Below are 15,939 nucleotides of genomic sequence, written 5' to 3' on the forward strand. Positions count from 1 at the left end.
AATTAAAATATTTATACTCGGTCAAAGTATCTGGAACGAGGAGGTGGTAAAGTTCGATCAGGACGAATTAAAATTAATAGCAAATCTAAGCTCTTGATATGCATTCGAATGAATCAAAAGTTTTCTTTCTCGTTGAAAATTTAATTTTATCGCAGGTGGAAGATTCGTGGTCACGTCTCAGGGGGATCTGCACATCAGAGCCGCCAGACCCGACGACGGCAGAGCCACCTACTCGTGCTTAACTTTTCACGCGTTGACCGGTGAAAGGAGGAGGAGCGAGCCTGCCACGTTAACGGTCACAGGCACGTTACTAAAGAAGTAACACTTTCTCCTTGTAATAAAAATATTACAATTCGATCAAAAAAACTTCGAAAAAGAAAAAAAAAAGAAAGATAAATTTAAAAAAAGTGTGAATTCGAGTCTCGTGATATTTATTAAAATCTATTCGATATTTTTAGAGCCAACAGGAACTATGCCGCCACGATTGATGCAGAGATCTCAGATCGCCATCTCAGCGGAAAGCGGGTCGGACGTTCATCTAACTTGCTCAGCCCAGGGGAACCCAGCCCCGCAATTTGCTTGGTATCGCGATGTTAACGGTTGGTTTAATTAGGGGATTGTTTACCGAGTAATCTAAATGTACCGTAGCGCTATATAATTCAACGCGATTATCGCTTTCGTAATTATTCATTTTAACAAATGTACGATCGAGTTACGATCGAACGATTTTATTCGTCGATTCTCCCGTATAAATATTTTTATACCTTATTTACGAATCTCTATGCATCATAGCGTTAAATTTGACCTGTGTCAGTGAATATTCGCGTTAATAATCTCATTTCCTTTGAATCGGTTATCTTTAAACGCGCGTGAAAATGACGAAAATGCGGTAACACGCGATACCCGCGTTAGCAAGAGGAGTGTCGGGCATAAAGTAACGGGTATTTCGTTGTTGAAGGCCATTCGATACCGGTGGAGTCATTTGGCCGAATTCAGCTGTGGGGTGATTTGATGCAAATTCGCCGCGTGGATGCTCAGGACGCAGGAAGGTACATTTGTCGAGCCAGCAATCAGGTCGGCGAGCAACGAGCGGAAACACACCTGTCGGTCACGTCAAAACTTAACGCGCGTATACAACCTCGTGTTCAGGTAGAGTTTGGATATTCTACATCTCGTATTCGTCTATTCTTCTATATTTTCCATTCCATATTTAATTCCATACAATTCTTATGTTCTGATTTTTTTATATTCATGTAAATCTATATATACTTATTATTTTATATATTTTTATTGATATTATGATATTATCTATATTTTCCATTCCATATTTAATTCCATACAATTCTTATGTTCTGATTTTTTTATATTCATGTAAATCTATATATACTTATTATTTTATATATTTTTATTGATATTATATTTGTGATTAAAAAGAGAAACAAATGTAAGATAACAATTACGATAATTTCTACGATCTTCGCAAATTATAAAGCTTGACATTCGCCAAGCCATCGATTATGCAAAATCCCTGGGAGCTAGAAAATTCAATCGTAGTCATTTCTGAGCCATAAAATCCAATTACAATAGACCCCCGTGCTCCGCAATAGTGAAGTACTTATCATAAATGGCAAGTATGATATCGTAGCCGTACTATTAACTTTTACGGCCACTGCACAGGATCCTGGAATTATCATAACGATCAAACGGTTTGATCCTAGCAAGATATCAGATCGCATATTCTCCTTTCCACTCAAAGATACACAGGTGTTTGTATCTCGATGGCCAAAATATGGGCTTGCTCGCTCAGTTTCTATCATTCGACAATCTTCTAGCAAGTGTGTTAACCGTATCAATTAATTAAATCAATTAATTATCAGATGTAATTTAAAAAATAGTTAAATATAAAAGGCAATCTGATAGATGATACATTAAATATTAGAGTGCATTGTTTAAAAGGATTGAAAACGTTCTATTAATTATAAATTTTGAATTTAATATAATCCAACCAATAACATTCTTATTCTACTTCCTGCTCCAACGATTGACCTATACTACCACCTTTAAACTCCTTATAAACTATATTTACCCCTTATCTCGTTATATTCTAACACAATAAGACGATATCATAACGGAATATTAGCAGAATATTTCTAGAAAGCGGTTTAACCAACTTAAGCTCAAAATAATCGAATAATCTCTTTCTAACTTTCTAAAAAAAGAAAACTCCCTTTCCGTTAAATTTCCAATAAACAACTTCTCCACATTTTCCTTTCAAAGATTAAAACTTGAGAGCGGAGGATCCATCTGTGCCGCCGGTATCGATTGAATTTGAAACGAACTAAAAAAAAAAAAGAAGGAAAAATGGCGTAACCATGAGTTGAACGATCATCATCGAAGCGGATGGAGAATCGTGTCGCGTCAAAGGGAGATGATCGCTTGGGCTGCGTGGCACGGGCATTAACTTTCGAGCACGAATCGTTAACCGTTTCCCGGTATTTACAGATCATCAATTCCGGAGAGTCGGCCACTATGAATTGCACGGTCGAGGGTTATCCGGTCGAGAGCGTCGAGTGGTTGCACGACGGTGTGCCCGTATTGACCGCGCAGGACACGAGGATCAGATTGCTGGCTCCTCTGGTGCTCGTGATAGGCTCGGTCGGCCGAAAGGACAAGGGGATGTATCAGTGTCTGGTCAGGAGCGACAAGGAGAACGCACAGGCCACCGCGGAATTGAAACTTGGAGGTAGAGTACGATAATGTATCTACAATTCCGATAATTCGATTCATCCCTTTGAGAAAGTTGTTTCTGTAGATTAAGTAGATTGGTAATGATAGATCAACGAAAGAATTCGAACGATCCGGCTAGATTTATGCTTGTAAAGAAGTTTTACGATGAAAATAAATTATCATTTATCGAACGATAAGCGAATGGGAATTCAACTAGGGGGATAATTATTACATTTATCCTACCTCCGCAGCAAAATTTATCGATTCCAACGTTAATTAATACATGTTTCCCTTTCGTTCCCAAGTGATTTAATAGCCGCAAACGTCTCTGAATAATTCTCTTTATTGGCAACGAGTAAACAATTAATACAATCATTTCGATTTATTATATTAAAACTAAAACTTCGTGATGAAAAGAGTTAAAAAGTAGAATCTCGGTAGAAAATGTTTCTTAACATCCAGCGGTATAATTTTAAATCATCAAAAATAACATTTTCTTATCGATAAAATGCTCACACAAATCGATACTCAATTTTGGATCTACAGACACGGTACCAGAGTTACAATACACGTTCATCGAGCAAGCATTGCGACCAGGTCCTCCAGTATCCTTGAGATGTTCGGCGACCGGATCCCCTCCTCCGTCGTTTACTTGGCTCCTGGACGGAGAGCCTCTGAGCGAGATCGCCTCCGGGCATAGGTTCGTATCTGGATCACCATCGATCAATATTCCACTTCTTAACCGACGCACAATGCCCGATGTACAGGTACGCGATAGGACAGTACGTCGATCAGTCCGGAGACGTGATCAGTCATTTGAACATATCGTCGGCTGGGGCTGAAGATGGCGGCCTCTACGCTTGTGTCGCTGCCAATACCCTGGCAACGGTTGAGCACAAAGCTAGATTGAACATTTATGGTAATTCGAATCGCAATCTTGATTACGTTGTACCGCGTAATGTGGATTATAATTCAAATAGGTGGATATAGTTGCGTTACACTTTTAATAAAGCAGTTTAATTATTTTACACGAGCTTGATATTAATCGTCGAGAGACGTTTAGATCGATAAGGTGAATTATTCGTTAATTAAATGAATAATTAATGAGAAATAAATTATGTGCAATTTGTGAATAGTTTATCCTTAACAATGAATATGCAACATGTAACAATTTTAATGTTATTTTTAGGTTGTTTGAAGTATTGAGCATGCAAACTCTATTATCTTTTTTTATTAACATTAGAACAAGGTTAATATTAATTTTCATTCGCAGAAATTTATCCGATTATTCTCGTATTTTAATAAATAATAAGTTTTTAATAAATAATTCTTTTTTTAATAATAATTATTTTAATTTATGCTCAAACCACGAACGATATCAATCGCTAATTATACGAATCATAATAGGTGGGCAGGTGGAATGTATCGGAAGGGGCACTTGATGTCGATTAATAATTTCAGGCCCGCCATACATCCGATCGATAGGACCAGTTCGTGCGATAGCCGGTGTCGATACCACCATAGCTTGTCCTTATTCCGGCTATCCTATCACGTCAGTCGAGTGGTCTCGTGGAGGAGTCGCGCTTCCTCTCGACATAAGACACCGAGTTGACAGTGAGGGCCATCTTACCATCGCCAATGTGGATCCAAACGACGCCGGCACTTATACTTGTATGGTTCGCGCGAGATCCGGTGAAACGGCGAGCAGAGACATCCGGTTGACTGTCAGCAGTGAGTATTTGTGGATAAAAATGCAATCGTTCTTTTGTGTTTGACGAGTTTCTAAAAAGATTGAATCATATTTTTCAATCTTTAAAATTTAATGATAAAACATATTGGAATATTTAATTTAATAAAGTATTCGGAAGACTGTATATATTAATTTTGGAGAAGTTAATAAAATGTTTTATTTTAACATCGGAGAGCCTTCGATTAAGCTATTTGAAGAGATAGATATTTGGATGTTAAAATTATATTATATTACGTATAATACAAAGGAATATTATATTTTAACGTGTAACGAATGTTACGAAATACAATAGTATTTGTGTTAATTGTTTATCTTATAAGATTGTATTCTCCGTAAAGATTAGAATTGTAGCTGCTATTGCGCCACATATATACATTCGTTTTAACGAGAAACGAGTTTTTGTTTCTCGTTTCTTTACAGTTGGGTCGGCTACGCCCGCGAAGAAGTCACGAGACTAGGGGAAAGAAGTAAATTGCACGTCCGAAAGAATTCCTCTAGCGTTACTTCTCCCAACTTTTTCTCATTTATCGCGTTTAGAGGAGAAAAGCTAAAGCTATATACACGTGGGCGGAAACTAATAAAAGTTGCCCGCAATAATTATTTGCTTCTTTATATCTGAAGTAAAAATAACTGTACCAAAATAAATAAAAATTAAATTAATATTTGTACCTCTATATTTTTCCTTGCCAACAATAAATAATTTTTGAACAAAAGTAAAGAAAAGGAGCATACTGAACGAAGAATTTCGCTTATTTCAGGTCCACCGGTTATGAGCCCCTTCAACTTCCCTTCAAACCTCCAAGAAGGCAGTCGTGCTCAAGTCACCTGCACCGTCACTTCCGGTGATCTCCCAATCTATTTCTCCTGGCTGAAGGATGGCGAGCCGTTACCTTCCTCTTTACGTGTACGTCATCATCTCTAGGAAATTTCATTGTTATCCAAATTCTTATAAATATAACAAAATATTAGATAAAAAAAAAATTAAAAGAAAAGCATCACGTCACTAAATTAACCACCAACTCCCCTAGCAATTGTTCGCATTGCAGATCGAAGAGAGGGTGGCCGAATTCTTCAGCCTGCTCGTCTTCAAGGAACTCTCCTCCCGACACAGTGGCAAGTACACTTGCGTGGCGACCAACAGCGCGGCTAAAGTGAATCACACGGCCGAACTTTTGGTGAAAGTGCCTCCACAATGGATCTTCGAGCCGCAAGACGTGGCTACCCTCCTGGGAAATCCATTGAACGTCCACTGCGAGGCGAAAGGATTTCCTCCGCCGCGTGTCACGTGGTTGCGTGCCAGGGAAAGAACCTCGAACGATTATCAGCCTTTAATCGATGGCACCGATGGAAGATTAACCATTCTTCCAAATGGATCTCTGTGGACAGCTTCAGCTGGGCCCCAAGATGAAGGGCATTATCTTTGTCGAGCGAATAACGGCATTGGATCTGGTCTGAGCAAAGTGATCTACGTATCTGTTCATGGTAAGTTATTTGTCAGATTTTTATCTTTCTTTTTTTGTTATTAAAAATATTTATTGTATATATATATATATTTTTTTTCTTTTCTTTTCTCTTTACAGAACCGGCAAGATTCGAGTTTCAGAGCAAGAACGTCACTATTCGTCGTGGCGAATCCGTGACCTTGGATTGTACAGTAATCGGTGATAACCCTATTGAAGTGCAATGGATGCACAACAGTGATCGTTTAGACACGAACAATCACAGGCTGAGCATTAGTCAGATAAAAACGGATAACGGACTCAAGTCCCAATTATCCATAGGAAGCAGTGATCGTCAAGATTCTGGCGTTTACAGATGCACAGCGGATAACGCCTATGGTAGAAGCGAACATTTGATTTATCTTGCTGTCCAAGGTACAAAATTTAATATTTGATACGATTATATTCTTTTCTTCTTGTCAAATATATCGTATAACCGTTTGTTTATGATATCAATAAATTTCTCGTTTTATTGCCTTTGATTTGAACCTGTTTTATAATTTGTCTTCTGTAATCATTAATAATTATGATTCCGTGTGTTCAGAGAGGCCGGATCCACCAGCTTCACTAGAAGTTATAGAAATCGGGTCACGATCGATACGATTATTGTGGAGAAGGGCTTTCGATGGAAATAGTCCAATACGGAATTACGTTATTCAATATCGATCTCTGAATCACGGTTTGGCGGATGACTGGAATCCCGCAAAAACGCACAACGTTACTTACACGCCTGGACATTCGAATAATGGGAACACCATACATCCAACACAAAATGGTAATTGTATTTGCAATCACGAAAAAAAATATATAATTTCCATCTTTTTTTTATTCGATTCGATTCGTTGTTTCTAGGTTTATCTCCTTTTGAAACTACCAGCGACGATCAGGAAGTAGCTTTAGTAGGTGGACTTCATCCAGCAGTAACTTACACATTTCGTATATTTGCCATAAATTCGATAGACGTGAGTGTACCCACTGATCCTGTGGTCGCCAAAACTCAAGAAGAAGGTACAAAAACACATAAATATTTTAAATACATTTACTTTCATCTAACAATTTTTTTATTTCTTTTATCTTTTTTTTTTATATTTAACAGCACCTACTGAACCACCCCAAAATATTAAAGTACAATCAGCAGGACCTGGGGAACTTATGGTTAGCTGGCAGGTAAATTTTAATCGATATTCAATGTTTCATTAATTTATAAATAATTTTTTTAAGGAAAGATGTTAAAAAATTCAATGTAATATTAACAAATTATAAAAGGAAGATTTATTCCATTCACAGCCACCTCCAAAAGAATCCTGTAACGGAGATCTATTGGGCTATATTGTGACATGGTCAGAGCATTCATCTTCGACATCAGGTGTGAATCAAAGTAAAAGTTTAACTGTGAACGGATGGGCGACTACAAAGGTGCAACTCACCGGCTTGAGAAAGTTCACCAAGTATGATATATCGATCAGAGCTTTCAATAGCATAGCCAGCGGTCCAGCTAGCGTTCCCATTGTTGGAACTACTCAGGAAGGAGGTGCGATAAACATAAACTCTCGCAAGAAAGCTTCTTTTTCTATTAATATCATAATTTAATAAAATCAATTTTATATATTTCGTTTCTTCATTATTAGTGCCAGAAACTCCACCGACACAAGTAACATGTGTTCCTTTATCTTCGCAAAGTGTAAAAGTTTCTTGGAGCGCTCCTCCACCTCATCAACATGGTGGAATTATTCAGGGTTACAAAGTGTACTACAGACCTGTACCTACTGATAATAGTATGTAATTCAAGTATTGGATAGTTATCTTTAAAAAGAACAAAGTAGCATACTGTTTGCGTGAAAAAATTATTTCCAGTGGACATATCAACTGTACGTGAAGTAAAAAAAACTTCCAGTGTAGAAACGTATCTACACACGCTGTATAAATATACGAATTATTCTATAAGAGTATTGGCTTACACGGGTGCTGGTGATGGAGTTTTGAGTCCTCCAATTTTTTGTACTACAGAAGAGGATGGTAAGAATCTTTTTTCTTTAATTTTCATTGATCGAATAAAATTTTCAAAGTCGATAAAAACATTGTTATTAAGAGCAATTAAATTAATATATTTTATTGTTTACTTTAGTCCCAGGTCCTCCAGCCGGTATTAAAGCTTTAGCATTAACTGCAGAGAGTATATTAGTTTCGTGGTTACCGCCCTTGCAACCAAATGGGAACGTTTCTAAATACACGGTTTACAGTAGAGAGGCAGGTTCCAATAATCATAACACACACACCATGCATGAACCACCATCATCTCCTACTGACACTCTTACTATGGAATTGCGAGGTTTGGTTGAAAGGTAATTATAAGATTTTAAAAAATTTTATTACAAGTTTTATTTATTAAAAGCTAATAAAAAGAAATTTTAAATAAAATTACATGTTAGTCAATTGTACGAGTTTTGGGTATCAGCAACAACAGGATTGGGTGAAGGAGAACCGACTACTATTGTAACTCAAACTACGAATACTAGAGGTTTGATTATTCATAGGATAATTTTCTTACATTTTTTTAATCTATGGATTATATTTATTAATTTAATAAAATTCTTATTATATAAAGCTCCAGCTAGAGTGGCATCTTTTTCGCAATTATTAAGAAGGGCGATTAAATCATCGATCACATTATCCTGTTTGGTTGTGGGTAATCCTACGCCTCGTCCAATATGGACGTATCGAAATAGCCAGATCTCTACTGGAAGGCATTACGAATTGACTGCAGATGGTCACCTCAATATTCGCGGTTAGTTTAATATAGACTTTGAATGAGTTAATGAATATACAAATAATGACATTAAGAAGAATAAAAATTTTAGGATTAGAACAATCAGTCGCAGGAAATTATACATGTTCAGCGAGCAATTTATTCGGTGACGATTCCATTACTTACATATTAGTTGTAGTGATGCCTCCTAGAGCGCCAATTTTAGAATTACAGTATACGACAACGAATAGTATAAGATTTAGGTGGAATCATCCCAATAATGGAGGTGCCACTATTCAAGGTACATTAGAAATATTAGATGTTGAAAAAAGCAATAGAGAAAATATAAAAGAACATTAAAAATATAAAAAAAAATATAAAATATAATGTTATTTTTACTAGGTTACGTATTAAGTTATAAAAGGGACCAAGGTGGCTGGGAAGAGATCGCATTATCACCCGAACAGACTGAATTTATTTTATCAGGTTTAAAATGCGGTTCTTCCTACTTGGCACATTTGACAGCACACAATCGTGTAGGAACTGGTGATCCAAGTTCATTAATCAGTGCTACAACGAAAGGAACAGGTAATTTTTCAATAATAGATTAACTTCTTGTATGTTTTTTATTTAAATATAATGTAACTTGTTCGAATTTGTTCCACAGCGCCTTTATTGCCAAAAGAACGAGATATCATTTCCGCCAATGGTACTTCCGTAAAATTAAATCTTCTGTCCTGGCCAAACGGTGGTTGCTCCATCCAATATTATACCATAGAATACCGTAGACGCATTAACAGTGAACCATGGATTTTAGTGGCAAGTCGTGCCACGGAGAATTTAATCATAAGAGATTTAAAGACTGCCTCGTGGTACAGTTTACGTTTGACAGCGCACAACGATGCTGGATCCACGCAAACGCAAATGGAATTCGCAACAACCACTCTCAGTGGTGTTAGCATCGGTCCTCCGAATGATTTGATTATGGAAGATGATGTTAAAAAAACTATACCAAATCATAAAGTGCTTTACGTAGTTGTACCTCTCGTCTGTGCTATTGTTCTGATTATTTCGGCTGCTATTTTGGGATACGTAATGTTAAAACGCAGTGGAAGGTATTATACAATTATTTGTATAATAATTATTTGAATTATCATTTTATATTTTTTTATGATTAGATAAAATAATAATATTGTTTATATATTTTTAGAGCTAATTATTTAGGAGAAATACTTCCTGGACAACAACAGAATCAGCAATCAGGATTAGGATTGGTCCAGCAACAGCAACAACATCAACAACACCATCATCTTTCAAGTTGCATGTCCACTATGCAATTAAAATCCACTGCTGAACGCGATAACAGGAGGAATCATCAGGTTTATACCAGTTCTCCGGTAAAGCAAGAGAATCATAAGTCGAACGACCATGGTTCAGGTTCATGTTCTTTCTTTTTTAATAATTTCTCACGTAATTATTATACAATATTTTTCAATTATTTTTATATTTTTATTAATGAAATTAAATAACAATATTTAAATTTAAATTTAAATAATATTTAAATTTTTTTCCTTTCACAGAAATGTATGAAATAAGTCCATATGCCACGTTTAGCGTGCCAGGAAGAGAAAATCGTTCGGTGACCACTGCCACACTCGATTACACCATGCAGTTCAAAACGTTTGGACATTTAGAGAACGAAGACATCAACACGATCGATTATGAGAGATCCAGTGTGGATTTCGAGAGGTAACTGTTTTCTTTCAACCCTTCAAACGGATCCTAAACGAATTAAGCGTTCCTTGCTTGACTTCCTTGCTCAAGAAAGCTTGATATCCCGCTCCCAAACCCTTTTCTCTTCCTCTTTCTGGTGTTCTTTCACGTTCAGGTCTAAAACACCAAGGTGGCACAAGCAACGATACTTCCCAAGCATCGCAGAAGCAGAAAGTAAGCTGCGCTCGAGTCGCCAAGGTTCCGGAAGCGATACATCCGGAAGTCCTTGCGGAGAGTGCGCTGGGCCTAGTTATAGGGTACCAGTGAAGCCTTGCAGAGGTAACAAGAAATTAATTCGTATAATTTATTAATAGTCTCTTGTAGATTGAATTTAACGCTTTGCAATTTCTTTAATATATCTTTACAGATGTATTTTCACGAGGCGTGGAGTCGAGTACAGAATCGAATAACGAAGGCTCACCTTCACTTGCGAGACGACGAAGCCGACAACCGAGCCGGTCTACTCGCAGGTAGCCAAGGTTTGTTTGTTTCCACATAGCACTCAAGTCCTGATTATGTTCAATGTTCACGGTCTTATCGATTTCATATCGATGCAAAATAAATAATAGAAAAATGTAAATGAAAACAATAAAAATAAACATTAAAGAATATTAAAGAATATATTTTTAAAATAAACGTATAATTCTTAAAAATTAATTTTATTGTACAATGTACGATAACGAATTATTAATTACATTTTTCTATTACTTGAAAATTTGTTAATTTCATATATCTTTATATCATCATAATAATAATTTATCAAAATAATTTTTTAATTAAATTGATGCCATCATTTTTTTAAATAATATTTTTTTAATATTTACAAATTAATTTGGATAAACGTGAATATTCGAGATAAGAGATATTTATTTCAACTTTAATCAAATCTTCGATCCAGATTAATTTGTCGAAAAAAAAATTCGAAAAAAAATATTGATTTCTCAATCAATTAAATGACAATAAAAATATTTTTCAACATTCAACATCAATAATAATCTCTCTATTCTCTTAAGAACTTTCTTTTCTGATTTATTGTGCAGTTCGGTGGAAGACATGACGTTGTTGCCGCCAAGCGGGTTTAGTGACAGCCGCGAATTGAGCGATGTAGAATGCGATCGTGATCGTGATCGTGATCGTGATCGTGGGGAACGTGATCGTGATCGTGATCGCGATTGGCAAGGTCTATCATCCGGGACTCGCCACGGCGGCAGCTTGGGTAGATTGCCCATCGAGGCCGTCGAATCTATGCTCGCTAGGTATCGGCACGAACCTCCGTAGACCGTAGTAAGCTGATACGTTGAAATTTATTCTGTACTCTTCTTAATCTTAGGAAAACCTCTGAATTTTTTCTTATTCAACATTTTCAATATATTTAACATATCAAATATCAAGAAATTCATTTTATATTAGATTGATCCTTATTCCAATATATTATTTATAAAAGTATTTCTGAATTATTTCATCTCACTGCTTAAATATATGTTATTATATATTTATATATTTAATATTTTTTATTTTATATATTTAAACAAATTTTATTTAAACAGAAATCTTCTAAGGTTTAAAAGAAGAGTATGAAAACATACAAATTAAACTTTTCATTTATTAATCAAAAGAAAAACTTTGATTACACAAAATTACTTTAATAACATGAATTATATTAATATTTCAATAAATATATTTATCATTTTTTAAAAGTAAAGGTTGAACTTGATGCAACATTAATAATTTTGTTCAACTTCATTTCAGGTACCAACAAAGGAAAGAACAAGAAAGGCAAGAGTTCACTATACACGTATGATCGAGATTTAGTAATAGATCTCTAGCAGAAATCTTCACGAAAACATATAAAAATAAGTTATAAAAAATTCTCCGAAAAATTGACTATTCAAAAATTTTGCAGAATGTCAATGGAAAATCGTAATTTAAAAAATTGTATGTTCGCGAATGGCACACATCTGCTAGTAATAAATATAAACTCTTGTCAAAGTCAAATTAATTAGGAATTTTTGTCGTAAAAAGAGTCTTTGCTCATATATATAGAATATTGAGAAAAGCGTTTAACAATGTCCATTTTACTTAAAGAAAATTAATAGTAGCAAATTCGCATATAGTTCACGGTTTTCCGTCAACAAAATATTACTATAGATTAAATTACCGTTTCTTCATATCTAAACATTTTTCTCAGTGCGCTATTAAGTTATCGACAAATCATGATCAATTGATTTATTGATTATAATTGCATCGAATACTGCCAAAAATATTGCGTTATTCGCAAATTTATCGGTCGACCAAACACGGGAAAATAACAGGAACAAATTACGTGAAAGTATCGACAAAGGTTCGTTAGAGAGCTACGTTAGAATCTCATCTTCTGAAATTTAGTCACACTTGAGAGTTACAAACATAAAGTATTTCTGAGAAGATTCTGCAACAGTGATTAATAGAAAGAAAAAGATCCATCGACAGAATTAGGAAACAAGTCAATTTAGACATGGAATGAAGAATTACACATGTGTATAATCGTCTAACTACTGTATAGTATAGATTGTATTATTAGTCACATTGTTACCATGGATTGTATAGTTGAAAAGGTACGACAAAAGTAAAGTATGGAGAATCGTTTATCATCCTTGAGAAGCATCGTTTAAATGTTTATTATATAGTTGTTTCTTTGCTATTAAAAAAAGATTGGCATTATTTAAAAAAGAATATAAAAAAAAAATCACTATACTTTCAACATTATACTTTATAAATATATATAATTTATAATTTATAATAATTTCATTGTAAAACGGAAAACTGATTTAAACGGTCATAACAATTGAAAATCAAATAATAATTTTAACGATAGTTATTATAAGAGTTGAAAGTTAACAAAAAAATAATAAAATACAATTTTATTTCAATGCATTTAGAATAATTATACTATAAAGTGAACAATTATTTAGTAGGTAGTTTTTATTTTTTTTTTTATATAAATATCATTTACAAAATTATTGTTATATAAATTAATGAAAATAAAAAAATATAACGATGTTTTGAAAAACGAATCTCTATATACATCACGATAATTTTCGCTTTATGCAGAGTGCTAATTGTAACAACATTCCTAATTGTCGGCATTAAGAAACCACAATTGTGCGTTTCAACATTTTGTTTGATTAATTATGTTAATAAAGCAATTCGAGGATTATATTGCGTCAAAACGCAGAAATTCGATAAAAAAAAGAAAAGTATAATTGAGAAAGAATATTTAAATGTAAATATATGTATGAATTATATTTAAAGGATGGACAATTTATCGACATACATTGAGCTCGAAGATTAATTAACATTACAAATAACTTTAAATATTACTGTTTTTATTTCTGCGAAATATTCTATTAATATACATATTTTAATATTTAATTCTTTTTTTTTTTCATTTCAAAAAAATTATATTATACTATACTATTATATTATTTTTTTTATTAATTAATAAAAACAAAGATTAGATTTTATAAAAGTTAATTAAAATTTCAATAAAATATAAGTAAAACATTTTAATTTATTTATTTTTAAAATAGAAATAGAAAAATGAAAGATGAAACATTCAGCTTTCAAAACGAAAATTATGTCGATTGGATCGGACAAGTTTCATAATAATTTATTGATAAATTATTTGTTATATAGGTTAGTAAAGATATAAGTAATTTATAAAGTCTGATCCTCGTGTATCGTTCTCGAATAATGAGACTGAGGCTAATTAACTACGCTTACGTTGATTTTTGCCAAATAGAATTTACAATTTACAAAATTATTAATTTAGGGCTATTGCCTTAATTATAACAATTAATTGAAATATTGTTATCATGGCGTCTACGACCGTACTTTTCCAATTATTCGTATTATGAGAACTTTTAAAACGAGAGCATAGTTCGTGTATTTTTTGGAAAAATAAAAAACAAAAAAGTTCATTTTTTATATGAAAATATATTTCTACATTTTAAACAAACTGGATTGTTTGTAATAATATCAATGTAAAAATGTTTTAATAAATAGCAAAATTAATGTATACGAAATTATCAAAATTAATCGAAATTTTATATATATATATTTATATGGATATTTTAATTTAATATCAACCAATAAACTGTCATATTAGATTTTATATGAGCAATTTCTTATTTAAGTTTTTTACAAAAAATAAATTATAATTATTCGATTTTCTCTTTCACTGATAATATATTTAATAATGTCTACATTATCGTATATATTTATTGTATTACACATTTATTAAAGGTTTTATGAATGTTTTTTTTTAAATTTTTTATGCATATTTTTTAATGATATATCTTACCGTTATCTAACAAATTAAAAAAATCCCTTTTAAAAATAAAAAGTTTCTATAAAAAAATTGACAACGACAAATATGCAAAGTATGCTCTCTTATAAAAAACATATTCATTAATACGTATTTCATCTATAAATGCGAAATGAACTTTACGCGATGAATTTTACAAGAAGTAAATAATGCACAAATTTAATCACGAAAAGAGTGATCATATGGTTTGTAGTTTTTGTCATAATAAAAAGAAAGAAGAAAAAAATGATCATAGATAGAAGAAAATTTGGATAAAAAAATAATTAGCGTAATGATTTTTCAAGTGTATCTGATGAACGCGTGCATACGTGATACGTGTGATATAGAAACTCGTCGTGTAGCATAGCTACCGTGACTGAGCAAATTATTTGTATAATAATGAGACCCGTGAAACTTAGAAATCATGTATCATATCCCCATATAACTATCCGTGGACGAATTCGATAAAACTAATCATCGTCCGTTATGGTTAACGCGAAAATAAAATAAAAAGGAAAAAATAATAAAACAATCGAATGTCTTATCGAAATGTCAAACTTTCACAAAATATGCTAAAATTCAGCTTGTTAATAAAGAAGAACAAACATTTATTGCGTCAAATGTAATTATATATCCTTGTGATTAATCCTATTCTAATTAATCCTTTTTTTTAATCAAAATTTGTAATTCTATAATCAATAAATTATTGATATACTTTAATATATTGTGAACAAAAATGATTTTTTACTGTACCTTAACTAAAAGTCGCGCCATGTTTAAAATATTGCAAATGAATATAACATAGATATAAAAAACAATTAGTAAGAAAATAACATGGATCAAAAATTGATTGTTAACGTCATCTCTCGAGAAATCCAGAAAATATATTTTTAAAATATTTTTATTCAAGAGATGACGCTAATTCTCAATTCTTATCTTATATTACTTTTTGAAAAATTATCTTTAGAATTTAAAAATGATGCTAATCTTTAATTTTTACTCTATTTTATTCTACTTTTAAAAAAATTATAATATATCGGTGTATATAGTACGTATAATATTTAAAAGATGGTGCTAATGATTAATTCTTATTCTAGGT

At 33.1% G+C, this 15,939-nt stretch overlaps 1 protein-coding gene across 6 annotated transcripts in view; it reads left to right on the forward strand.

Moving 5' to 3' along the window:
• Positions 1–15,461, forward strand: part of LOC107998228 (cell adhesion molecule Dscam2) — a 195,930-nt gene extending 180,469 nt beyond the window's left edge. For 2 of the 6 annotated variants that reach the window (XM_062072618.1, XM_062072617.1), the window contains exons 6-32: positions 156–302; positions 459–599; positions 959–1,149; positions 2,503–2,743; positions 3,274–3,427; positions 3,495–3,646; positions 4,189–4,458; positions 5,236–5,381; positions 5,524–5,959; positions 6,058–6,351; positions 6,521–6,751; positions 6,829–6,984; positions 7,073–7,143; positions 7,264–7,507; positions 7,605–7,751; positions 7,831–7,992; positions 8,102–8,318; positions 8,406–8,761; positions 8,835–9,023; positions 9,125–9,310; positions 9,390–9,837; positions 9,933–10,159; positions 10,303–10,471; positions 10,611–10,774; positions 10,863–10,965; positions 11,536–11,751; positions 12,245–15,461. In XM_062072618.1, coding sequence (XP_061928602.1) covers positions 156–302; positions 459–599; positions 959–1,149; positions 2,503–2,743; positions 3,274–3,427; positions 3,495–3,646; positions 4,189–4,458; positions 5,236–5,381; positions 5,524–5,959; positions 6,058–6,351; positions 6,521–6,751; positions 6,829–6,984; positions 7,073–7,143; positions 7,264–7,507; positions 7,605–7,751; positions 7,831–7,992; positions 8,102–8,318; positions 8,406–8,761; positions 8,835–9,023; positions 9,125–9,310; positions 9,390–9,837; positions 9,933–10,159; positions 10,303–10,471; positions 10,611–10,774; positions 10,863–10,965; positions 11,536–11,751; positions 12,245–12,296 — 5,510 coding nt within the window. In that variant the 3' untranslated portion in view covers positions 12,297–15,461. Of the gene's footprint in view, positions 1–155; positions 319–458; positions 600–958; positions 1,150–2,502; positions 2,744–3,273; positions 3,428–3,494; positions 3,647–4,188; positions 4,459–5,235; positions 5,382–5,523; positions 5,960–6,057; positions 6,352–6,520; positions 6,752–6,828; positions 6,985–7,072; positions 7,144–7,263; positions 7,508–7,604; positions 7,752–7,830; positions 7,993–8,101; positions 8,319–8,405; positions 8,762–8,834; positions 9,024–9,124; positions 9,311–9,389; positions 9,838–9,932; positions 10,160–10,302; positions 10,472–10,610; positions 10,775–10,862; positions 10,975–11,535; positions 11,752–12,244 lie in introns of those variants that run through there. The other 4 variants (XM_062072619.1, XM_062072620.1, XM_062072622.1 and 1 more) reach the window with 4 other exon arrangements.
• The last annotated feature ends 478 nt before the right edge of the window (positions 15,462–15,939 follow it).

Source organism: Apis cerana, linkage group LG3, assembly GCF_029169275.1.
Source record: "Apis cerana isolate GH-2021 linkage group LG3, AcerK_1.0, whole genome shotgun sequence".
Classification (NCBI taxonomy): domain Eukaryota; kingdom Metazoa; phylum Arthropoda; class Insecta; order Hymenoptera; family Apidae; genus Apis; species Apis cerana.